This window comes from Phyllostomus discolor, chromosome 5, assembly GCF_004126475.2.
Source record: "Phyllostomus discolor isolate MPI-MPIP mPhyDis1 chromosome 5, mPhyDis1.pri.v3, whole genome shotgun sequence".
NCBI lineage: Eukaryota > Metazoa > Chordata > Mammalia > Chiroptera > Phyllostomidae > Phyllostomus > Phyllostomus discolor.
This window is the reverse complement of record NC_040907.2, coordinates 38,272,840-38,297,954: the sequence shown is the minus strand read 5'-3', so window position 1 is coordinate 38,297,954 and position 25,115 is coordinate 38,272,840. Positions and strand designations below refer to the sequence as shown.

Genomic DNA, 25,115 nt, shown 5'->3' with positions numbered 1-25,115 from the left:
TAAATGATATACAAAATGATGGACTGATATTGATCAAGACTAAAAAGACAACACAAATGTAAATAATTGTCAATTTTCTGCCATGTTATTTAAATAATCAATAAAACTATCTTATGGAACACTTAGTATATAATTGGCTCTTAATAGTGGGATAATCATAACTTTATAGCATTCATTTAAAAAGCTATAATAATTTACCAAACAGAAAATGCACCAAAATGTTAACACAATTATGTCTTGTTGGTAAGTTCAATGGTGATCTTTTTTTCCTTTCTATATTTTTCTCATTTTCTATCATAAGTTTGTATTAAAAAACCCAAAACTTTATTTTAAAAAAGTAATATACCACAAATCTATTTGCCTTTCTTTTGTGGATGCATAATTAAGATAGAAATGTTAAAATATTTTTTCAGATAATATAGTAACAGATCTAGTATTTTAATCAGACTTCCAATTGCTTCTTTTGTTAATAATATTAAATTAGTCTTAAGGGAACTTTAACAGGGATACCCTAAGAAAAACAAAAATGTAGATGTTGTGTGTCTGATTTTTCCAGAGTATGAACTAACCTCTAAGATTTGTTTGATGATGGTGTTTCATATTATTGTTAGTGAGCAAAAATCCTTCTAGCACGTGTATCTAAACCACCAATGTCATCTGAACTGTTGACTATGAAGATGATAGGAATTATGTCTAGCCAATTGATTATATGTTTTAGAACCAAAGGTATGAATGTGGAAAAATGTTATATATTTTGCCATTGATATTCCATAACAGAGTCCACCCCAGAATTTTTGCTTCAGTGGAAAGGGAAGGATTTTAAATGGAAGGAGCCAATGTTCACTAAGTGACTTCTAATCACCAGGCACTGCATTATTCTTTTGTATAAATGGATCACTTGCTCTTTCCAATAACTTTAGATCGTAGGAATAATAATCATTTTACACATAAAAAAATCAAGTCTCAGAAATGTTAAGAGATTTGCCTAAGGTGCCACAGCTAGAGCCAGGGTTTTAGTGCAGGTTTTGCCAGTTCCTTTCCACAACACTGTCTCCCAGAATGATGACAAACCCAGAACCCTTAAAGAAAAAGACAAAATAGACCCACAGCACTACAACTATGAAAGTTCATGAAAATGTGAGGCTCATTTAACCACGATGTCCTGGTTAATCACATTCCCACCAGACATTACCTCCAATTCCAATGCTTCTGAGAGTAGTTTCTGGGCATTTTTCCTAAATGTCTCAGTTTTGGAATCACTTCGGACTTCAATTGAAGGTCTATCCGCGTGTTTCTCCATGAAAGTTCTCCACTCAGTGTAAACTTCTCTGGCAAGACACGCCACTTCTGGGTCTGAGTGTTGACGCATCTTGTTCACAGTATGACCTGGAAGGAGAGAAGGAACCAAAGGAAAAGTTGTTCTTTTTTCTGAAAAGTACAAGACTAGATGGACTGAAGTGTGTATGACACTTAGAAAATAATACACATACCTAAAAATTTTGAGGCTCTTGGGCAAATGAAAACCATTTCTTAAAGACTAAGATTACAAGATAATCACTGGACTAGTCAATATAGTAAGTCATAAAACAGAAACAATTAACAGATATTTAAAACCGAATAACTAATGTACCAACTCCTTAATCCAAAAATTGCAATAAAAGAAAATGAATTAAGCATTTTTCTCATCTTTTTGGTACATACTGTATTTCAGAACAACCAAATAGCTCTAGTTATTGAAGGCATGTTCTTTATTCAGCTAATAATGTGAAAAGATTGACAGAATTAAAAAGAATTGTAGCCCATAATGAAATACTTTATGAAGGTGATAATCCTCAGTAGATGAACTCATTCGATGAAAGGTTGATGGGGATGTTTATAATGGAGTTGTCATACCTGAAGCACTGATCAATCAGCATCCCCGAGAGTGGGACTATCAGACAGAGGCAGCAATACACAGCCCTTCCTATGAAGTATTCTTGCACCATCCTCCCCCAAGAAAGATGGACCAGAATCCAATGAGTCATCCAAAGCTAACTTCTAGTTTACAGAAAACATGAGAGGCAGTGGGATAAGTTATATAGTACGAGGTAACACACAAATCCAGAATGTGGCACATTCTACAGAACAACAGACCTGGCTTCTATAACAGTAAATGGCATTTTTAAAAAGGAGGAATAAGTTGGCGCCATAGCTCAGCGGCTAGAACATTGGCTTTGTGAAAAGGGGGGTAAGGTCACCACGGACTGCTATAGATTAAGAGTCTCTTGAGTCCAAACTGCCACATGTGATGTTCGGAACCCCTCAAGACCATCTTCCATAGGAGCCTGAAGAGCCTTTATTTAACTTTATTATTTTCTCTTTTAGGGATTTTCCCCCAAAACATAAACCTGACCATTTCACTGTTCCACTTAAATCTTTCCATTCTATATCCAAATTCACAGCTTGTCACACAAGTCCCTTCAATCATGTGCCACCCTCCCACCTACTTTCTAGCTTCATTTCCAGCCATCACACTGTCATCCTATACTTCAGCTACTTGCAGCTCCAAAACACTCCAATATTTTGAAAGTCTCTACTTTTGGACATATACTCTGATAAACATTCTGTCTGCCTGGAATACTCTTTCTTCCCACTTCATCTGGTTGATTTCCCTTCTGTCTTTAAGACACAGTACGGGAGTCCCTTCCTCTAGGAAGTCTTCCTTAGTGCCCCCAGCCTCGGTTGTCACACCTCCTTGGTGCTTCCTGAGCACCGTGGACTTTGTTTGTCACAACAATTATCATTAGTTGCAGTTACATTAGTTATCTCTCTTGTTCACCAAAGTGAACTCTTTGGGAGTACGAGCTGTGACGTGTGCGTCTCTGTCTGCGTCTCCCGCAGACGGCACGGTGGCGGGAGGCAGGGAGTAGGAGAGCGCAGGTCCAAGAGCTGCTGTGGGATGAGAGGCCCGTATGAAGAGTAATGTATTTTCACTAAAATATATACTGCAAGAGGGAAAACACCATATTATATAATAGAAAATTAGTAAAGTAATGCCAATGTATTGAAGTTAACTTAATATAATCTCAATTAAAAAATCTTAATAGGCTGTTTTTATTAGAATACAACCTATCTTGCTAGACTTGTTATAGAAATATAAATGGGTAAATGCATAAAGTATTATTTTGAAAAAAAAAGAAATTATCAGGTGTAAGTAGCTTTATAAAATATTAGAACATATTATAAGCAACAATAACTAAAATTGTATGGACTAGCACCAAAAAAAGACCTACTAAATAAAAAAGTTCAGGAATAGACCTTATTATACACAAGAATTTAATATATAATAATAAAAAGAATCATTACTGAACAAAGGGAAGCAGAAAAAGGATTTCAGTTTGGGGCAGCGGTCAGAAACACTCAGAAAGTTCATTAGCTCCTGCCAACTGTGTCGGCCAACACTGAATGGCTCCTTCACTCTCCACACGTCTGCAGAAGGCCCGCTCTTACGGACGCGCTCATCACGCAGGGCTGAACAAGAAAACGCACCTGCTTTTAAGGTTCTGTGACGAGCATCCTGCAGATGAAAAAGAAATGGAACTTTGAAGGGAAAACATGAGTCTTTAGCTTCTCAATCTAACCAATTATCTACCTAGGAACGTCACCTGGCCTTCCTGCTGCCCCGGGAAAGGAATACGCCAGTGCCTCTCACCAGGAGAGGGGAGGGGAACGTCTCGAGGAGCTTCCTGGATTGGACGGCACTGCTTAGCGAGGTGCTTCTGAAACACACGCACCACTTAAAAGCTGGTCACTACTCAACATTTTCCTTTCTGAGGAGAGGTCTCCATATCCTTGAGATTATTCATTCAGCGAACAAATTTTTGTTGGTCACTGTTATAGATGCTAAAAATAAAAAGATAAATAAGAGACTGGAGGACCTCGAGACCTAAATTCAGGCCATTTAATACCTTAGTACTAAACACCTACTTTATGCCTGGTCCTGAGGTACGGAGAGGAGAGAGACACAGCCCCTGGAATTTAACCCACTCTCACCTTGCCGAGGTGTGCAGAGAAGATTTATGTTAAAAAAAAATTCATTCGGGTACTGTTTGTGGCAGTGAAAAGCTAAAAACAACTTACAAGCTCACCCTATTAAGAGTCCAATTTGTTAAATAAATTATAGTCCATTCAAACAATAAATATTTTGCAGCCATTAAAGACTAGAATAATTCAATATGGAAAGGTGATTATTCAGTTAAGTGGAAAAAGAAAACAGATTCTCAGAAGAGCAGGCACAGTATGAGCCAATATTTATTTATTACATAATTCATAACAGAAATCACATTTATGTAATAAACACATATGTGTGTTTATACGCAGAGGAAAGGGTCTAAAAGAATGTATAATGACATCGTCATGGGTGTCCTCTGAGAAGTGGGACTGTGTGTGTGTGTGTCTGCGCGGTCCAGCTCACAGCCCGTGGGTTGGCTCGGCCTGTAGGCAGCCCCGACAGTGCTGGCTGTGCTGTAACAAGAGGTGCACCCACTCAGGCTTCTTTGGATTAGAGATCCTTCTCTCTATGTGTTCCCTACCTTATCCTTTTCTCTCTCCATAAAAGACACTGTTGACCCAGCTTTATGTATGAGAACTGAAGACACAGAAGTTTTCAAACAGAATCCTCTACCTGTCAAACCAACGGACCTCACCACCCCGATGTTACTTGATCTTTCAATGGCATCGGACACACTGCCTTCTTCCTTCTGACGTATTCTCTTCTGCTTGTTGAGGTACCACCTGTTACTGCTTTCCCTCTTCCTTTTCTCTCTCTTCTGCTGGCTGCATATGCTTTGCTCAGCCTTTATCTGTGAATAAAGACACCACCCCAGCTGGGGTGTTGTCCTTGGCCTCCTCTCTTCTTTCTCCACCTGCCTTTCCTGAGTGATCCTACCTATTCCTGTGGTCCAACTACCATCTGCAAGCAGATGACTACCAAATATGTATTTCCAGCCCAAAGGCTCACACTGAGCACAAGACCCAAACATCCAGTCCCCTACTGGACATCTCGACGTGCTTATTTTGCAAGCACCTCTAACTCAACATTTCTAAAATAGAAAATGAATTCATTATTATCCCCCTCTTCCTGTATTTCTTGTCACACAATGGCACCACCATTTACCCATCAAGTAAGGCTCCTTAACATTTCTTGTGTCTTTCCCTTTTCCGCCTCAGCCCTCTCTTCATCCTCACTGCTGCCCTGGTGCAGGTCCCCATCACCTCTCTACAGGCCTATTGCAATGATTTACTGACCAATCTGTGTTCCCAGTCTGGCCTTCTCCAGTTGATTCTCCACCCCGAAGTGAAAAATAACCTTTTAAAACACAATTCGATCACATCGCTCCCTTACCAAAAACCCTTCAGTGGCTTTCTCCACTGCCCTCAAATTAATTTTTAAGTATATCATTCAAGCTCTGGATGACCTGAACTTCTTTGGCCTTATGTCTTACCAGGTCGCCCCCTTTCCTCCCTCCCCTCACACCCAGCCCTCCTACCCCTTTATCTCCATGCACCGTACTCTAGCCACAGAGAGCAGCTTGCACGTCCTCATTTTGGCTCAGGCTCTCCGGGCTTCTCATACTTCTGTGCCTTCGCTCACTGTTCCCTTAGCCTGGAATGTTTAAATGCTCACCCTCCCTTCTAAATCGCAAACATCTGGAGGGCAGAACCACACCTTACTCCAAATTACAGCCCCCAACTCCCAGAATAGTGCCTAGCACAGAATAATCAACAAATGTTTGTTGGACTGAATCAAAGTTAAATTTAAAAATTTACATCTGACTCTCAAATTGGTTTTGTACTAACATTTGAATGTGGATGCAGTTGACTGGGAAAATCACCACATGTAAACAAAATAATGGAATGATACTGTGAAGAACTGAATCCAAAGTGATGGGAAAACCAAGAGCTTATAATTCTTCCCCATTGCTAAAAATTATTTCTGCATACTACTCCAGATTTTATATGAATTACTTAATTTTTATAACTAAACAATGAATCAAATACGATTTTTATATCTCTTTTTACAAATGAGAAACTGAAGGTCAGCAAAGCAACGTGCCCCAGGTCTCTACAGTAAGAGTGGAAGCCAGGGTTTGAATACAAGCGGCTTGACTCCAGGGCCTGCACACTTAACCCCTAGCACCCTGCATTTCTTTGTTAGTAGGGACTGGAACACAGGGAGTGCGTGGTAAGGCTCTACTGAGATCATGTTGTTTACCTTCCTGGTATTCCATATCAGAAGAGAACAGGCCTTGTGAGCTGGCCACAGGGCTTAAGGCTCCTGGCCTGCAGGGGGCAGCACACCCCACCGATAACTCTCACAGGACCCCCACCCAGACTGGTCTCCAGGCTCTGCCAATACCAGGAAAACCACCCCAGGACCGGAGAGGCTGTACACGAGCCCAAGGAAATGTAAGCTTTGTCAGCAAACAGGAGTCTCCAAAAAAGAGTGACAGCAGGAAACTAGGTCTGGGCAGGAAATGAGAAGCGGAGAAGGGGTCTGGGGAACCCTCTTCTAGCAAAAACAAGGCAAAAATCATAAATTTTGGATCACAAAAGTAATTTCGTGATAACAATAATGATGCCAGTTAACCACTGTGCTGAATGCTCTGCATACCTTAACTCACTTCACTCTTAGGACAACCCTCAGAGGTCGGTGCTGCCGTGGTTCCTCATTTTGCAGGCACAGAGCCTGAGGAACTTGCGAAGGACACGGCACATAAGAAGCAGCGCCAGGTTTCAAATGTAGGCAGTTTGGCTCCAGAGCTCATGCTCCGACCCCATGCTACTGCCTCTGGTGATTACACACTTCTACCTTCACCTGATTCAGATGAAAAAAATGAGGATCCATGACCTTTCCCCAAGGTCACAAGTTGGTCAGTAGCTACATGAAGGAAGTTAATGATCTGCAAAAGTCATTATTTGCTCCATGAAGTTTATGTTTTAAAGAAAGCAGTGCCACTGGCTGATCTTATTATGATCTAGGTCAAGTCCCCTGGGTCTAAGGGTAGGGGGCTTCTGCATACCGACACATTAAGCTAAATTCCCTGAAGGAAGCAATCTTTCACTCACTTAATAAACATTACCACATGCTAGACTATGTACAGGCCCTGTGCTAGACACTGGGAGAATGTTGACCAAACACAGTTCTGCACTCAAGGAGCTCCAGATAGGTCCAGGCACAGAGGACACCTAAAGAGACACAAGCATGGAACTGTTACAGGTCCTAAGACACTACCGAAGGGGGAACTCCATGGAGGGCCAAAGGACAGAGGAGTTAATTCAGCTGGGAAAGGGGCCAGGAAATACCAGCAAAGAGACAAATTCTCATCCTGGGTCTTAACAATGACTTAAGGAGACAGGTCTCATAGAAGTACAGTGAACAGGATCATGGGACCTGAAATAGCATGGCATCATTTGAGGGCTAATGGCAAGCAAAATAATGGTCCCCAAAGACAGCCATGCCCTACTCCATAGAACCTGTGAATATGTGGAAAAGGGGACTTTGCAGATGTGATTAGGGTTAAGGACCCTGAGCTAGGGTGGACTAGCCTGGATTATCTTGGTGGGCCCAATCTAATCACACTCCTTAAAGGTAGAAGAGACAGAAGGGTGAGTCAGAGATGAGGTATGAGAAGAATTCAACCCTCCAGCTCTGAAGATGGAGGAAGGGAACCACAACCTAAAGAATACAGAAGCCTTCTAGAAATCAGAGAAGGCAAGGAAACAGATGAGAGCCTCCGGAAAGGAATGTAGCCCTGCCAACACCTTGATTTTAGCCCACTGAGACCCACAAGACCATCAGATAATAAATCTGTTTTAAACCACTAGTTTTATGGCAATTTGTTATGGCATTATACACAGAAAATAAATACAGAGCCTATCAGTAGTTCAGGATTGCTGATGAAGAAGGAATCTATGGCACAAGTTGAGACTAGAAGGCCTAAGGTCCTTGCCACTAACTTCTCCCATGACCTTGGGCAAGTCAAATCACATACCTGTCCATTCACCCACCCACTCACTCATTCACTCAATTTTGTTCATTCAACAAACATTTTCAGCTTCACAGAGATTATGTTTCATCTGGATCTTGAAGGACAAGTAAAAGCTTGTCATGGAGAAAGGTGCATCTTTAGGTTTCAGGAGGTAGCATGACATGGTATAAGAATATCTTAGCTTTGTCACTTATTACATGGTTTTCTGAGCTGGACAAGTTCTCTAAGCCTCACTTTTCCCACTTGTAAAGAGGAGAAAATAACAATTACCTTCCAGAATTGTTATGTGGATCAAATAAGATCATAGTTGGGAAAGCACTTAGTAAGTATAGGTTTTCTTGTTGTTAATCGATCATAAATGAAAATAAGACATCTCTGAAATCAGATCAATATGATTGACATAAGACTTTTCCAAGAATATTCACATATACAGCATTGCAAAGTGGGGCATGCTTGCTTACCAGGTAGAGGGTGCAAGGCCTAACTCCACTGCCTCGTCAGCCACCTACTCGATACCTTGTGCCCACTGGTGTCCTTTAAAATAAAGGTATCCAGCTCTGACTGGTGTGGCTCAGTTGGTTGGGGGTCATCACTCAAAATGAAATGTCGCCAGTTTGATTCCAAGTCAGGACACATGCCTGGGTTGCAGGTTTGGTCCTTGGTCAGGTTGCATATGAGAGGCAACTGATCAATGTTTCTCTCCCTCTCTCTAAAAATAAATAAATAAAAATCTCTTTAAAAAAATTGTTAAGCCCTGGCTGGTATGGCTCAGTGGATTGAGCACCAGCCTATGAACCAAAGGGTCGCCAGTTTGATTCCCAGTCAGGGTACATGCCTGGGTTACGGGCCAGGTCCCCAGTTCAGGGCATGTGGGGAGGTGATTGATGTTCCTCTCCCTCTCTTTCTCTCTCTCTTCCCCTCTCTCAAAGAACAAATAAATAAAATCTTTTAAAACATTGTTAACAATAATAAAATAAAATAAAGTTATCCACTCACAGAGACCCTGTTAAATGCCAGGTCCAAAGGCTTTCACCCAGTTGGCCCCCAACTTCCCAGACCACGTGAGGACAGTGAGGCCACTCATCTCCCTCGCCTCTTGGGACACTCTCCTCCTTGGCCTTCATGTCCCAGTGCAGAATCCTGGCTCTCTTCTTCTCCCTCTAATTATATTCCCTCTGCCTTTTTACTGGCTCCTCTTCTTCCACCCACATCCCCACCATGAATCTTCCAAGTTCTACCCCTTAGCCCTTTAATCTTTCCTTTTACCCAGAGAATTCATACACTTAGGTGATTTTATGCAAATGACTTCCAAATATGTATTTTTAGTTTAAATTTCTCATGTGAGCTTCAGTCCCACATCTCCAACTAACAGACATTTCTACCTGCAAAGTTCCAGTTGGAGCAAAATGCTAGGGGCATTGCTAAAATGGGAATACTAGGAGAAACCTTGCATTCGAGGTACACAAGAAAGGCCACTAAATTCTGCTTAAAAGAGATGAGTTTGAGCAGATGGCAGAACCCACAGAGATGGTCCACTAACATAAAGGCACATATGGCGAGGGTCCAGGGCACAATGGCAGTCTGCTGCTAACCAAGAAAGAGCACTGTCCCAAGAGACCTGGGTTCACGTTATATCTCTGGTGCTAACTCACTATGTGGCCCTGGGTAAGTCACTCATCTCTCTGGGTCTGTTTCCTCCTTTATAAATTTAGGTAGCTAAATGGAATTAAGTGTTATGAACCTAACATTTACAAAGTACAGAAACAGCAAAAATTGTAAGATCTCAATAGTAAATGGACAAAGAACATAAACAATTCATAAAAAAAGGACAAAGTGCCAATAAACACATAGAAAGCAATTCATTCTCTGCGGCAAGTGAAAACAACCTATTTTAACCTATTAATTAGTAAGATTTTAAGAAAATGGTAGGAATATAAATTGAAACAGCATTTCTAAAGATCTAAGATTCCAAATGGGATCAGGATGGGAGATACATATCCAAGAGCTGTCTGAATTAAGGCCTCCGTTAAGTTCGAGAGTGGATAGACAGGCTCTCTGCTGAAATACTTTAAAGTGGCAACAAGACTAAGGTTGGAGTTTTAGGGGAAAGCTCCCCATTAGGAAACAGAGGACAGGGACTGAAGAAACAGAGAAAGACAAGAAATGGGAATCTAAAAAGCTACTAAGAGTCATGGAGAAAAATCTTATTTGAACTGGTCATTTTCATCCATTCGATGAATACATCCTGAGCTCCGTCTATATGCCACACTAACACTGGAAATGCCACACCAAAGTGTGTCACATAGTCCTGCCGGCCTAGGGTTACTGTTTAGTAAATAAAAAAATACAGAAGTAAACAAATAAGTAATTACAAATTCAGGTAAGGGCTACGAAAGAAACATTAAAAAAAAAAAACAATTGGCAACAAGTTCAATGTCATTTATGTTGACAGTAAAGAGATTAATCAATGGTCTCAAATTCATGGTTTCCAGGAAGATGAGGTATAAGTCAAGACTATGGGATTCGGATGGAATGAAATCACTTGTATCCTGGGAGAGAATAATAGTAGTTGTGGGCGGAGACAGCACAGAAAGTATTCAGTGAAGGAATGGGAGGTACAGAAATGGGAGTTGTGATTATTAATCATTTTTAAAGGAATCTGGCTATAAAGGGAAGAAGAAAAACAAAGTGTCTGTAAGAGATAGCAAAGACAATTAAAGGGCAAGATTTGTGTCTGTCTGAAGGCAGAAAGGACCAGAGAAGAGGGTAAGAATGGCAACAACATAGAGAGACATCGTGGCCTCCTCATCTCCACAGTCAATCCTTACGAAGTCCAGTGTGTTCTTCCTGATGAGGTCTTTCTACAAATCTGTCTGTCAACAGTTAGAATCTCTCCTACTTTAAAATGACAACTTTATTCAACTCCACGTTCCCTTTCTGATATTACTTTTTTCTTTCAATTCTTGAAAGAATTGTTTATTTTCACAGCTTCATTTCTTTACCACCTTCTCATTCTTCAACCTTCTGCCCCTAACCCTACCCTTGACCTTACCAAAATAATTTACGATCTTAACTTGCAAAATCTAATATGTAATTTTTAGACTTAACATATTTGACTCTTTGAGAACAACGAATGCCACTGACCTAGAAATACTCCATCCCATTTCAAGACAGTGTTCCCTCCTGTTTCCCTTGTCACATCTTCTCAGTCTCCTCCGATAAGTCTCCTAAATATTGGTATGCTTCAAGATTTTGGATTTAGCTCTACGCTTTTCTCTGTTTAAAAAGGTTTTTTTAATCCTCACCCAAGGATATATTTATTGATTTGAGGGAGAGACAGACACATTGATGTGAGAGAGAAACATCGACTGGTTGCCTCCTGTATGTGTCCCAACCAGGGATAGAACCCGCAACCTAGGTATATGCCCTGACTAGAGACTGAACACACAACTTATGGTGTATGGGATGATGCTCCAACCAACTGAGCCACCCAGCCTGGGCTATGCTTTTCTTAAATACTCTTCCTGGGCAAGCTTACCTATTTCCTTTGCCTCAGTTTCTAACTGTATGTTGACGATGACGCCCAAGTATATACTTAGAGTCTCTCCTTAGCTTCAGCCTTGTACATCCACCATTCTCTTGGACATTTCCTCTCGGATGTCCCACGGCATGTCACACACAGTAAGTCTAAAACTGAATGTATTGATCTCCCCACCTCCAAACCTACTGTTCCCCATCTTAATGCGTGGAATTCCTATACACCTATTTGGCCATAACAGAAATCCAGGCTTCAAGCCTTCACTCCTTTATCTTCACTCCCAACATCCAATCTCTTTCCAGGTTCTTCAGGATTTTACTCCATTTATGTCTCTTGGTTCCAACTATACTTCTCCATCCCCATGACTACTGCCCCATCCAGGCTACCCGCATTTCTCAACCAGATGTTTTAGTAGCCTCCTCACTAGGCTTTCTGCTTCTAGGTTTGCTTTTCTCCAATACACTCCCCACATGGCAGCCAGATGATGTTTTTCTAAAATGCTAATGTGTATATGTCACTCCTCCGTTCAAAATCCAGTCAATAATTACATCGACTACCTTTAGGGTCTCAGGATTTATCATGGACTAAAGCTACCCTTTCACTGTAGTAAAACTAGATTCTAGATTTAAAAAAAAAAACAACACCTCATTCCCTCTTTCAAAAATATAAGCAGAGCCCTGGCTGGCATGGCTTAGTGGATTGAGTGCTGGCCTGTGAACTAAAGGGTTGCTGGTTCAATTCCCAGTCAGGGCACATGCCTGGGTTGTAGACCAGGTCTTGGGGGGTGTGCAAGAGGCAATCACACATTGATGTTTCTCTCCCTTTCTCCCTCCCTTCCCCTCTCTCTATAAATAAATAAATAAAGTAAGTAAGTAAGTAAGTAAGCAGAAGCTAAAGGGTTAGGCTCAGAGAGGGGTGGGGTTAAACTAAGGGCTGATGTAAATAGCCACACTGCTGAAATACTTACTTTCGGGTCAGTGGTGAAGAGGGAGAGCTAATCCTGGGACTCTCATACTGACCTGGGATCCTTGAGAAGTGTGCTCCAGTATTCTAGGCCAGAAGTGACCCTTCACTATTGCTAGAAACAAAAAAAGAAAAGAAGCTAATCCCCTCTAGAGGGAAGCGTCTCCAATTTAGTCCCACGTAGTTCCCATAGATTGAAAGAAAATAATGTCTCACAATTAAAAGTCAACAAACACATGGGAAGGCAAGCACCATTAGTCAGCAGAAACAATAAACAACAGATTTAAACCACCAAAGACTACACATATGAGAACAGTCAGATGAGAAATACAGAAGAACTACACATTAAATGTTTAAAGAAATAAAAGGCACAATCATAAGAATATACAAATAATATTTAGATGAGGCAGATTTAGGGAGAAATGAAGCTTATAAAAATGAAAAATAATTTTTGATAAAGAATTCAATGTACAGATTAAATAGCAAATTAGAGTCAGCTAAAAAGAGAATTAGTGATTTGGAAGATCTGTATCTGAAGAAACTGCCCAGGACATTACAAGAGACAAGAAGATAAAAAAAATATATGACAAACAAGCTAAGGGATATGAAAAAGAAAAGGTCGAACATACTTCTAATTGTAGAATCCCAGAACAAAGAAATAAAATGAAAGAGAGGTACTTTTGAAGGGTTAATGGCCATAAAATTTCTACAAATGTGCATAAACCTGCATGTCCAAGAAGTATAATAAATCTTGGTTAAATAAAAAGAAATTCATATTGTGGGAACTATTCTACAAGACACCCCCCAATGACCCTCAACTCTCAGTATTCATAACATGTGTGTAGTTGCCCCCAAATCGTACCAGGGGTGGTCTGTGTGCCCAACCGAGCATGACAGAAGCAATGGTATGTCACTTCTGAGGTTAGGTTATCAAAGACACTGTAGCTTCCATCTTGGTTGTCCTCTCCTGGATCACCTGTTCGGGAGAACATCAGCTGCCATGTCACGAGCTGCCCTAAGGAGAGGCCTGAGTGTTGTAGAACTAAGGCCTCCTACCAGCCATCCTGGGAGTGAGCCATTTTGGGTCGATCCTTAAGCCTTGGTCAAATGTTCAGATGACTATAGCCACAGCCAACAGCCTGACTGAACCTCTAAGAGACTGTGAGCCAGAACCACCAGATAAGCAGCTCTCAGATTCCTGCCTTTCAGAAAAACTATGTGAGATAAAAATACTTAAGCTGCTAAATTTTTTAAAAAGATGCTGTTTATTTATTTTTAGAAAGAGGGAAAGGGAGGGAGAAAGAGGAAGAGAAACATCAATCGGTTGACTTTCACACACCCTCAACTGGGGACCCATCCTGCAACCCAGGCATGTGGCCTGACCAGGAATTGAACTGGTGACTTCTCAGTTCGAAGGCTGGTGCTCAATCCACTGAGCTACACCAGCCAGGGCAAGCTGCTAAATTTGGGGGTAATTTTTATACAGGGATAGATAACTAATACACATGCTAAGACTAAAAAGTTTTGAATGGCTTACAAAGAACCTTCTCTATCTGATACAGACCGTCTCCCCCGCTTGAAGTCAAACACATCAAACTTCTTTCAGTTTCTGCAATGCATCCTGCTCTCTCCCACCTCCACCCCTGTGTAGAGCTCACATAATATACCCCCTGCCTGACACATTCTTCAACATCTCCTCCTCTACTCCCAAAGCATATACTCCTTAGGCTAACTTCTCCCGATCATCAGAGCAGTCATCACATTGTCCAATAAAGTCTTGTTAACTTGTCTGTCCTTCCATTAGACTGCAGGCTTCAAAGAGGTGTACAAAATATCTGCCTCCATTATTATGCCGGCACAGTTCCTAGCACAAAGAAGGCCCTCAGTAAATATTTGTCTCTTACAGCCCACAGGACAGGGACAGGCAGGAGGCTAAAGGTGGAAGAATGTAAACATGCTCAGGCAATGATACAAATGAATCTTGAGCTTAGCAATTGTCTTAAGTACAAAGAAATCAAGAAACCCTTCTACTCCATACAACCTGAGGTTTAGGGAAGCTTGGGGTATGGTCAAGACAAAAGTTACATGGTTTCCAGCTCCTCCCAAGTCAAGCCACCTTGCTGTGGTTTCATTATGATTCTTGAATTGAAATCGCTGATCAGACACACCCATTCTTAAAAGCATACTCAAAGAACAAATAGAAATGATTTTTTAAAAATTATCATGGTCTGTATTTGTAGAATAATTCTAGCCTATTGTGTTGATATTCAAGATCTGATCATAAATAGTAACTATGGTGTGTGCCTAAATATGAACAGATACATACATATATGTAAATATATACATGTCATAAAATATTAATCACTAGTACCCTCTACTGGTGGAAATGCCTTATCTGCTCATATGAATGGTCTTATTGCCCTCTAGTGACCACAACCTATAAAGAGAAAATCGCCAGCAGATGGGAGCAGTTCCTTGGCTATAATGATAGGGTTTTATGTTCTTTAAGCATCTAATTTTCTCAGATTCTGGTTTATATTACAGGGGTGCAACTCTCAAGACTCTAGGGGGGTCTCTGGGGGATTTCACACAGCTCTTGCCAGCTGTTAGCACCAGTATGAAGCTGCTCTCTCTTCTGCTTCTCATGAACAAGAGGTCAAGGGGAGGCAGAGAAGGCAATGGCTGAACGAGTGTGAGGGCAAGAACAGCAGCTGTGAATGACTACCCTGGACTCCCCAGGGAGTTGGGAGCAGCTTGAAGAACACATGTTGGCCCCTCCTTGCATGTTATTCACAGTTGTATACTGTACTAAAATGGCAATTCAACACAGTCCCTGACTTACCTCTTAAATATCTCCAATGCTATAACAAATAATGTAGCAGCAAGGGATGCTATCATTTTGTTTTTATTTATCATACTTTGCAAGTTATTTCTACTCAAGACAGAAAAGCCAAGCCTCTTTCAAGAGTTAACTGAAATGTCGCCTCTTCCATGAAGCCTTTCTTGAATTCTCCAGGTGAAAGTGATTACTTCATTCTTTATGCCAGCATATACCTTACATAGATCAGAGTGGTACTCAGGACATTTTAATTTTTTTATTTCCAGCCTATAACTTCTTAATGTTCACATTTGTCTACGTGCTTATTTTTCCACCAAACCCCAAGTTCCTTGAGATCACAAACCATGTCTTATTTTTGCACACCCAGGATCAAGCACGCTCAAAATGTTAACTATCCAAAGATCCCTACCAGTTACCAGTTCATGAGGTTAGCATAGAAACTGAAGTATTTAGAAACTTTTAGAGCAATTTGACAGTAATTCTATACCTGTTGAATACAATTTTTTAAAAGGGGGCTTGTATTTTGTATATTTTATTTTTCTGGTAATTAAAAAAAAATGTATGATGAGGTCTGTCCAGAAAAAGTCCAGCCATTGTTTATATAACGAGATCATTTTGCATGACATCATTGTAACCTGGCAGCCAGGAAGAGTAGACTGAAATGCACATGTGTGAATAATGACAACTTCACTGCACTAGTCAGTGGGGGCAGGAGACACCACTGAGTGAGCATGTGCACTGTGTGGCTGTCGCATTCAAAATGACTGAGCAAGTAGAGCAACAAATCTGCATCAAATTTTGCATTAAGCTTAAACATTCCTCCATAGAAACTATTTAGCTGATTCAGAAGGCCGCAGCTATGGCAACTGGTGATTGGCAGCTGCACCATGACAACACACCTGCTAATGTATTATGTCTCATGCAGAGTTTTTCTGTGAAACATGAAATCTCCCAGGTGACTTGGCCGCCCTATAGCCCAGATTTGGTGCCCTGTGACTTCTGGCTTTTCCCCAAAACAAAATCACTTTTGAAAAGGAAGAGATTTCAGACCATTGATGAGATTCAGGAAAATATGACAGGGCAGCTGATGGTGATGGTGATTGGGAGAACTGTGTGAGGTCCCGAGGTGCCTACCTCAAAGAGGACTGAGGTATCATTGTCCTATATACAATGTTTCTTTGTATCAACAATCTTCTTCAATAAATGTCCCTTTTTCATATTACATGGCTGGATATCTTCTGTACAGACCTGTAATATGAAAATCTAGTGTGCTACCAATGGAAACTTTTTAGAACAATAGTCTCTTACCACATAGAGTTTGAAAGGCAAAGGAAGGAGACAAAATATAAGCACTTTGTATAACATTCAGAAAGAACATACCTATCCTTGTTGATTTTAAAACTTCCCTGGAGGGTATTTTCTTCTTTAATTCTTGTAAGGTTTCAACTAGATTCTCTTTGGTTTGATCAGGAAGCTCCAACATAGTTTTCCATCTTTTTATGTCTTCTACAACCACAACTCTCTGGGAAAAAGAACAGTCATTTGGAAAATGGAACATTTTCATTAGAAAGACATCTGCCTTCACCTGAGCTAATGGGGCTCCTATTGACATGTGAATTATTGATTATGACCTGAACCACAGCACAGTGTGTGTGATAGCCCCAAATGATGGGTAATTGCTTAAAAGCAGGTCCTGCTTACTGCAAATCAGGAAGAGAGTTGCATCTATTAGGAAAAGTGCAAGTTTTAATCTTACCATGTCAGACACCACTGGGCACTTAGCAGTGAGAGCAATAAGGATAAGAAGAAAAGAAAAACGATGCTGAGGTGAATCAACCCTATAGCTCACTTAAGTGTTTTAATTCATAGACAAGGACAGAGAGCAGAAAAGTCATAAAGACATATTTATTTCAACAATAAAAGCACACTTCAACAGTTCCCACTTCCTAGATGATATAATTCAAACTGTCTCGTGTTTGAAGAATTTTTTAAAACTTCAAACACAGAAAGGTAGACTAATTCAGTATTTATAATAAAAAAAGTGAACATTTTGCCATTTTTCATAAATAAAACATAACAAAGTTTCAATTTCCTTATATCCTTCACCAAACTCATTCCCCTCCTTTTGTTCCTAGAAAAACTACCATACTTCCATTTAGTGTAAAATTTTAACAATTAAGGAATATGGGAGAAAGGATAGGAAAGTTCTTTGTTCTGTGTTGCAACTTTTCTGTAGTTTCTACAGTAAACAGGCACAAAATAATAACGTTGTTTTTATAATTAAAAAGTTCTTACCTAGATGGTTATTACCCTGGGGAGGGGACCCAGTTAGAGAGCGGGAGGGGGTGTCGGGGGCTCTGGGATCCTGGCAATGTTCTGCTTCTTCATGTGGATATTGGTGATATGGGTGTGTTCACTTTGTGAAAATCTGTCAAGATGTACTCTCATGGTCTGTCCACTTTTCTACATTCATGTGATAGTTTAATAAAAAGCAGCAACAAAAAAGTCTCAACTGCCTCCCGGGCTGGGGTCTGCTTCCTGCCTAGCAGTAGTGCTGGGAGGAGAGACATGAGACTCCCTTGCTTCCGATTCTTTGCTCCTCCTCCTCTCCCATCTGCTTCCTTGCTTTGATCTCTGACTCTTCCAGGTTCCAAGATCCGAAAAGCAGGTGAGGGAAAGACAGGAAAAGCCCTCCTTTCTGTTGTGATACTATGCTAATCAGGTTTTAGTGCACTGGGATATTTTCAATAGGAAGAAGGTATAAACATCATATCGTTCTGCAACTTGCTTTTTCACTCAATACATTTTCTTCATTTATTCACATTGATATATATAAAGCCAGATGAACCACTTTAATAGTATTTTATATACAAATGTCTTAGAGCTTTAAAACCTATTCTCCTAATGAATATTCAGGGTTATAGATAATGTGAATTTAAACTATATATACACAGAGATATATAAATGTAAATATACAGATATATATCTCCATGCACAGTAATAAGTGTGGGGTTCTACTTCATTATAGTGAACTCTTTTTTTAATCCAAAACCCTGGGAAGTCCACAATCTTTATGCTGTTTCATTGGACTAATGGAATTTCTCTAGTTCATTTTTCTCAAGCACGCTAGCCCTGTTTTAGCTCTCAGCTTCAAATGGGGGTTATTAGCCTGAGGACTTATTTGCAATCCCCGTACTGGCCCTAAAACCCCAGCCCCATAAGCATTACATCTGGTTTCAATAGAACTATTCAACTTCAGCTCCCACTTGCAGTTCTGGGTTTACATTTCCTCTTTCCTCCTTGTACCTGAGGATTTCTTGTTCTTGCTTTCGAGTTTACCTCTATGTTAGGAGACTTTTTATTTAGCATTTCCACATGGTCAAAATGAGGTTCGGGGTTCCACTCAGCTCATTCTAGCATATGGAACTACGGAAGCCCACACTCTTCTGCACAGCATAGAAGGCCTTACGTGACTTGGCTTCTGACACCCTTTCAGCTTCATCATTTGCTGCAGATACACCAAAGGGTCTAAAGCTGCCTAAACGAATCACAGTATTTCACTCTCTGCCTCGGATGTTCTTTCTTTGCCTATTTATTTTTTAAGATTCTCTTTAAGCATCACCTCTTCTATGAAGCCACTCTTGCCTCTCTCCAACCACATTTGACCATACTCCTTGTTGGGTCCCTTGGTATTCTGTACAGACTTCTATTACTGTATCTCTGCTTTCTGCATATACTTATCTACAAGGCTGTCTGCCCCACCGGACTGTGAGCGACTTGAGGGCTGGAACAATTCATTTGTCTCTCTATCCCTAGTGCTCAGTATGTGTAATTGAACAAAGCCATTTCTACCCTCAAAGACTAAGTACAGCATAGCTTTCAGATCTGAAATTTTAGAACAGAAATAGAAAAATATAGCAGCCAGTTTCAGAGCAGAATTCCATATACACAAAGAATATGTCCTTATTTTTGTCCAAATATGGGCCCCAAACAGATATTTCAAGTTTGTATCAGAATTATGGAGAGGAACAAGGGAAGTGAACATGAAATACCAATGGGGCAGCTACAATGAGTAGTGGAATGGTTGTTGCCAGAAAGAAGAGGTGCTCTTCAAACACATCTGGTCTTATAGTTATGGCTGGCTGAAATATCAGGTTTGACAAAACCAATTAGGGACAACGATTCTCTCATAAGCAATCACATGGGCACCATTCCACTGGCTGGGGCAGGAGACAGATGTTGGCTAGTCAATCCCACAAAGGAAGGAAAGGTTTACAGAGCATTCTTAAGTGCTAAACCTAAAAGAATTAGTGTATTCTAGAATCTTTAATAAAATAAAATCTCCTATTGCAACCAACAGAAGAAATCACGTTCCCTTAAGGGAATAAGAAGGGATTAACCAAAGTAACCTTTACCATTCAAATACACCCTGCATGAGCTCTACTGAGTATCACTTTCACTGAATGTGATAAGGCTGTGGCAAAATTACTTGCACTATACTGATAAAAGAAGTACAGTGGTCCTAATATTCTAAGATTTTTACACTTCCTCTGCATGGCATTCAGAAACTCCACTTTTTAGAAACAGTTTATCATATAAGGGGCAGACTGTTGAATCAGATCATCTAGTTCAAATCCCAGCTCTGCCATTTATAGCTGCATGACTTTGAGCAAACTACTTACTCTCTCTGTGCCTTAGATTCTTCAACTGTAAAATATAAATGATAAAAGCATCCATTTCACAGAGCTGTTATTAGAATTTAGAGTTAATTTATGGAAAGCACGATGCCTGGCCCATTGGAATGGGCTCAGTAAATGTTAGTAGTAGTCATTACTACTATCATCATCATCATCATCAGGGTTCTCAGTTCTAGTTTTACTGCACAAGCCTCTCTTTTCTGTACATGAAAAAAGGAAACTTGGTTTTTACTACATTCCAGGCACAATGCCTAGCCCTTTCAACATGCATTTATTTATTTAGCCCTTATAACAACACTGCAGGTTAGATATTGTTACTTCTGATGTCACTGATGAGGAAATTGAGGCTTGAACATTCAGCACATTTTTTGGCATCAAAATGTGATGCTGGTGTGGGGAATAAGTCATCTGGCAGAGAGTAGCACTAACTAACTCTCCAGAACTCACACTGAATTCAACTTGGTTGTAATTTATCATTGTGTACACGTGAAAGTAAGCAGGTAGGTGTGCATAAAGGAAAGAGGACAGCAGGTACCACTTATTGAATGGTTATCTGCCACTACTTCCTTCTACCTAGTCAAATCTTTCCATCCCCTTTAGGGTGCTCTGACCACTAAAACAGACGCTGAGCTCTCTTCTCTCTTAACTCTTATTGCCCGAAAACCAAATATATCATGGATCACTATGATTTTATATCATTACTTAAGAATTTCTTATGCTATGATTCTCTAACAGGAAATCTCACGAGGGCTCATACTTTGACCTTGAATTTCTCTTATGTTCCCTAGAGTACCTAGCACAGGGCTGGACATAAAATTATTTCACAATAATATTTATAGAGCCCTGACTGGTGTGGCTCAGTTGGATGGGTATTGCTCCACAAAATGAAAGGTCACCAGTTTGATTCCAGGTCAGAGCACATGCCTGAGTACACATGCTCCTGCCCGGCCCGAATGAATATTCCTCTCTCACACTGATGTTTCTCACCCTCTCTTTCTCCCTCCCTTCCCCCTCTCTAAAAATAAATAAGTAAAATCTTCAAAAAAATAATATTTATAGAATAGTTTAATATCTAGATCCTGCAAGGGTACCTCCAAATAAAGATGATTCTTATTTACTCAATAAACTTCTACTTACAATGCAGTAGGCACTGTGTTAGGTACTGGAGCAGAATTAGAACAAAGTACGACACTGTGGCCCCCGTCTGCAGGAGTTCACAGTAGACTGGGGAACTGCAGGTAATCAGGTAAACATAATACAGTGAGGTAAGTGCTGTAACAGATAGTTGAGCCAAGTGCTAAGAGAGAAGAATGAACTCCCCCAAAGGACCTGGAAAGCCTTTCAATAGCCACTTAACAAAAATTTACTGACTACTTATGTATGTGTCAAGCACTGTGATAGGTCCAAGAATACAGAGGTAAATAAAATAACCAAGGTCCCTGTACTCATGAAATTTATAATCTACAATTCACAGGGAAAGTTGCATTTGTGTGGGTTGACAAAGGAGTAGGAATTCACTCTGTAAAAAGAAAGAGAAAGGTTTTCCAGGAAAAGGGACCAGCAATATTCAAAGCCCTGGAGGCATGAAAGAGAATAGCTTATACAGAGAACAGCGAGAAATGGGGTGCGGCTGGAAAGTATTCCTGTGAATAGGAAGCTACGAGGGATGAGACAATAGGCTCACGGGGTCAGAACAGAAAAGGTAACACACGCCATGCCAAGGCTTTTGGAGTTTTAGTTCATTTGGTCACTCAGAAAAATGTGTTGCAGACCTCTATATGCTAAGCCCTGTGCTAGGCACAGGGGACACAAAATAAATAACTTGTCCAACATCACACCAGCAGTAATGGCAGAGCTGGGATTTTAACATAGACAGTTTGGCTCCAGAGTCTGTGTTTTTAATAACTATACCATATCAGTTCCAAGACAAGGGAGTAAAGCCATTCTAAGCAAACGGGAAAGCATATATAAAGGTACAGAGGTATGAAAGAGCACATATTTGGTAAATTGTGAGTGGTTGACACTGAATGAAGTGCACATACGAAGAGCCAGCAGGGGATGAGGCAGGCAGGTGCCAGGTCATAGAGGGCCTTGGGTCTCACATAGAGAAATGTCTTTATCGATAGGTAAGGAGAAACCACTGAAGGATTAGGCAGGGAGATGACTTGAGTAGATTTTCATTTTTTTAAGATTTACTTCTCTGGCTAACATGTGGAGGGGAGAATGATGGGGAATGCTAAGTTAAGAGACCATGGCACTGCTCCACATAAGAACTATTAACAGTTTTGAATTTATAGTGGGATGTGTAAGGACAGGAAAGATTTTAGGAAGCAGGGTTGAAAAACTGCATACAAGAGAGAAAAGAGTTAAGGATTGTTTCCGTTTCTAGTCCTAATTACTGGGTATATGGACACAAAGTAAATACAGGAGAATAAAGAACAAGCTTGAAAGAAAAGCTATTGCATTTAATAGAAATGGTATTCCGTATGCCTACTGTTTCTTCTGATTCCATAATCTTCCTATGGAATCATACAGTGTTTCTGAACTAGGGCACAAAAGTAGAGACACAGAGGGGAGAAGGGACAGGCAGAAGTAAAGTAGAATATGGGTGTTTATATGTGAGTGTTCGTATAGTTTAATTATTACCCTCCTCTTTTCCTTCCAGACAGTCTGATACCACAATCCCACCCACCACTGTCCCTCACTGAGAATCACTGCTGTATACAATTATCCATGAGTACTGAAAAAACAGAGACAGTCGACAACTTGAATGTGTTCCATGAAGTCACAGAACTGTGAGACAAGGAGTGATTTTAAAGATGATCTGGAGTTCAGCAGGTCTCAAACAACCAACCAAGGGCTGCTTGGAAGCATGAGGATATTTTTGGTTAGCACCATGGGAGGTGTCTGAGGGCTAGGGATACTAAACTTCCTACAACTCACAGGACAGTTCCAAACAATTAATAATTATTTTACTCCAAATGACAACAGTACTCCTTTAAAAAAACAGTGACATTGTTCAACCCTACGTTTTAGGAATGAGGACACACTGAGATCCCGCAGAAGGAAATGACTTGCTGAAGATCACCCAGCTGCACAGCAAGGACTGGAACCCAGGGCTGCTGTTTCCAGTCCTCTGCACTGCTTTCTTACCTGGAGCTGGTACGCCTGTGGCATATCTAGAAGAAGAGTCCACCTGAGTACACAAGTCAAGTGCACAGAATGCCACCTTGCTATCACAATTCTCTGCACATTTTGTCTAGCCTCAAATTCCACTCTCACCCTCAGAAATCTAGGCTGGAGGTCCAAGTAAGTAGTCATCAGCATGGGAAGTCTCAACATGAATGAGGTCACCCTGGCTAAATACATAAAATGTATAACAAAGCTCTTGGGAACACAAACATTAGAAGTCTAGTGGAGGAAGAGAAACCAATAAAGGACAGTCAGATATGGAGGAGGAGAGGTTCAAGAAGACAAAGGGAACTAATCATAAGCAGGGTTTTTTGTTTTTTGGTAAAATAATAATTACTTTACCATTAATTGGGTGTCAATGTAGACGGACTTTGTTGGTTGTCTATCCTGTCTGTTCCTTGATTCTTTCTTGCTAAGACACTCCGGCTGCAAAGGGTCCACTACAACAGCCTCTTTCCCACTCTCAGTTGTAGGAATGGAGGTCACGTGATACAGTCTGGCCAACAAGATAGGAGGGTACACAGTCATCACCCAGCCTTACGAGCGTACACAGGGTACATAGAATCACTCAGTACTTTCACATTCCTAATGGACAAAATTTTGCACAAGAATAACACAGGGGGCAAAACATACTAAAACGCCAAAGTAATGAAAAGAGTGTAAGAGAAACGTGGGAATTGATCAATAAGTCAGTAGAGGGTACCGGGGAAACTTAGGAGTGGTCAGGAACACATCGGAGAGGAAGCACAGCAAAAATAATTCACAGGTCTTCCACAGAACTTCTCCACACCACCTTGCTATCCCAGTCCGTTGCACGTTTTCTTTAGTCCCAGATCCCCTCTCACCTTCAGAGATTCAATCGTGGCCTGCTTGTAAATCTTTCTTCCAGGATCTTTCTTCTGAGGACTACTCTGGGGCCTAGGTGTTCGAATGACGAATTTATCCATTTCTAGGGGACTCCAACTACCTTCACGTGCCTGCGGTGTGTTCTGCTCAAGAAAGAGGGCAGATTCTAAAACGTCATCCAAACTGCTGGGATGTGTGTTCCCTAAAGTGACACAATTGGGTTCTCTACATTCTGGAAGCATTCCTGAACCAATGAAGACTATTGGTTGGAATTTACGGGATGGTCTCTTGGAAAAGGTAGCATCATTCTAAGAAATGAAACTTGTACAATGATGGGTTTCAGTTAGGAGAGGCCCAGCTTTCAGAAGCGCATACTGTGGCGGGGACCCCAAACTGGCCCAGGCCAATACCGATCCTAGTGACAAGCCTCTTCCAACTTAGGTTGGGTTGTGTTAGGGTTAAAGTTCCACTGGGTCCAACAAAGCTCTCTTAACAACCACCCCAGCATAGCCGCAATCCCAAGGGTTCCCTTAGTAACCAGCAATCAACAACCGCTTCCATATCTCCACAGGGTCCTCCCAAGAAGCAACCATCTCCATGAACTGCTTGGAGGTCAGAGGACCCTACCCGCGACTACAGTCTTCCGGATCCCCAAGCAAAAGTAAAAACCATCTTCCTCTTCCCTCAGCACTCAGGAGCCCAGAAAGGGGAACTAGCAACAAACGCACCAGGAAAAGCAGCCCTGGCAGCAGCTAGGCCCCTCCAGAGAACACCTCCTGAGGCCTCCAAGCCTGATGAAACTGAACGAAGGCTTCTTCCCAGGGCGGTAGTTGTCCGGAGGGGCCTCAGGAGCACAGCAAACCACATTCCCCAAAATGCACTGCGAAGGGAGAGGCTGCGGTCGCGCCAGGGGCGGCTGTAGTTCTTCCAGACCAGCCTTCCGGACCGCACCGTGCGCCTCCTGCCAGTGGGGAACTACGTGTCCCAGCGTGCCCCTCAAAGGGAAGAAA

At 41.1% G+C, this 25,115-nt stretch overlaps 1 protein-coding gene across 2 annotated transcripts in view; it reads right to left on the bottom strand.

Annotated features, from left to right (window-relative positions):
• Positions 1-25,104, bottom strand: part of TCEANC2 (transcription elongation factor A N-terminal and central domain containing 2) — a 31,622-nt gene extending 6,518 nt beyond the window's left edge. The window contains exons 1-4 of one of the 2 annotated variants that reach the window (XM_036026141.1): positions 24,834-25,104; positions 24,105-24,307; positions 16,751-16,892; positions 1,193-1,386 (exon numbers count right to left, since the gene is read on the bottom strand). In XM_036026141.1, the coding sequence (XP_035882034.1) occupies positions 1,193-1,386; positions 16,751-16,892; positions 24,105-24,307; positions 24,834-24,972 (678 nt within the window). In that variant the 5' untranslated portion in view covers positions 24,973-25,104. The remainder of the gene's footprint in view (positions 1-1,192; positions 1,387-16,750; positions 16,893-24,104; positions 24,308-24,833) is intronic. The other variant, XM_028513634.2, reaches the window with a different exon arrangement.
• Between the last annotated feature and the right edge of the window lie 11 nt (positions 25,105-25,115).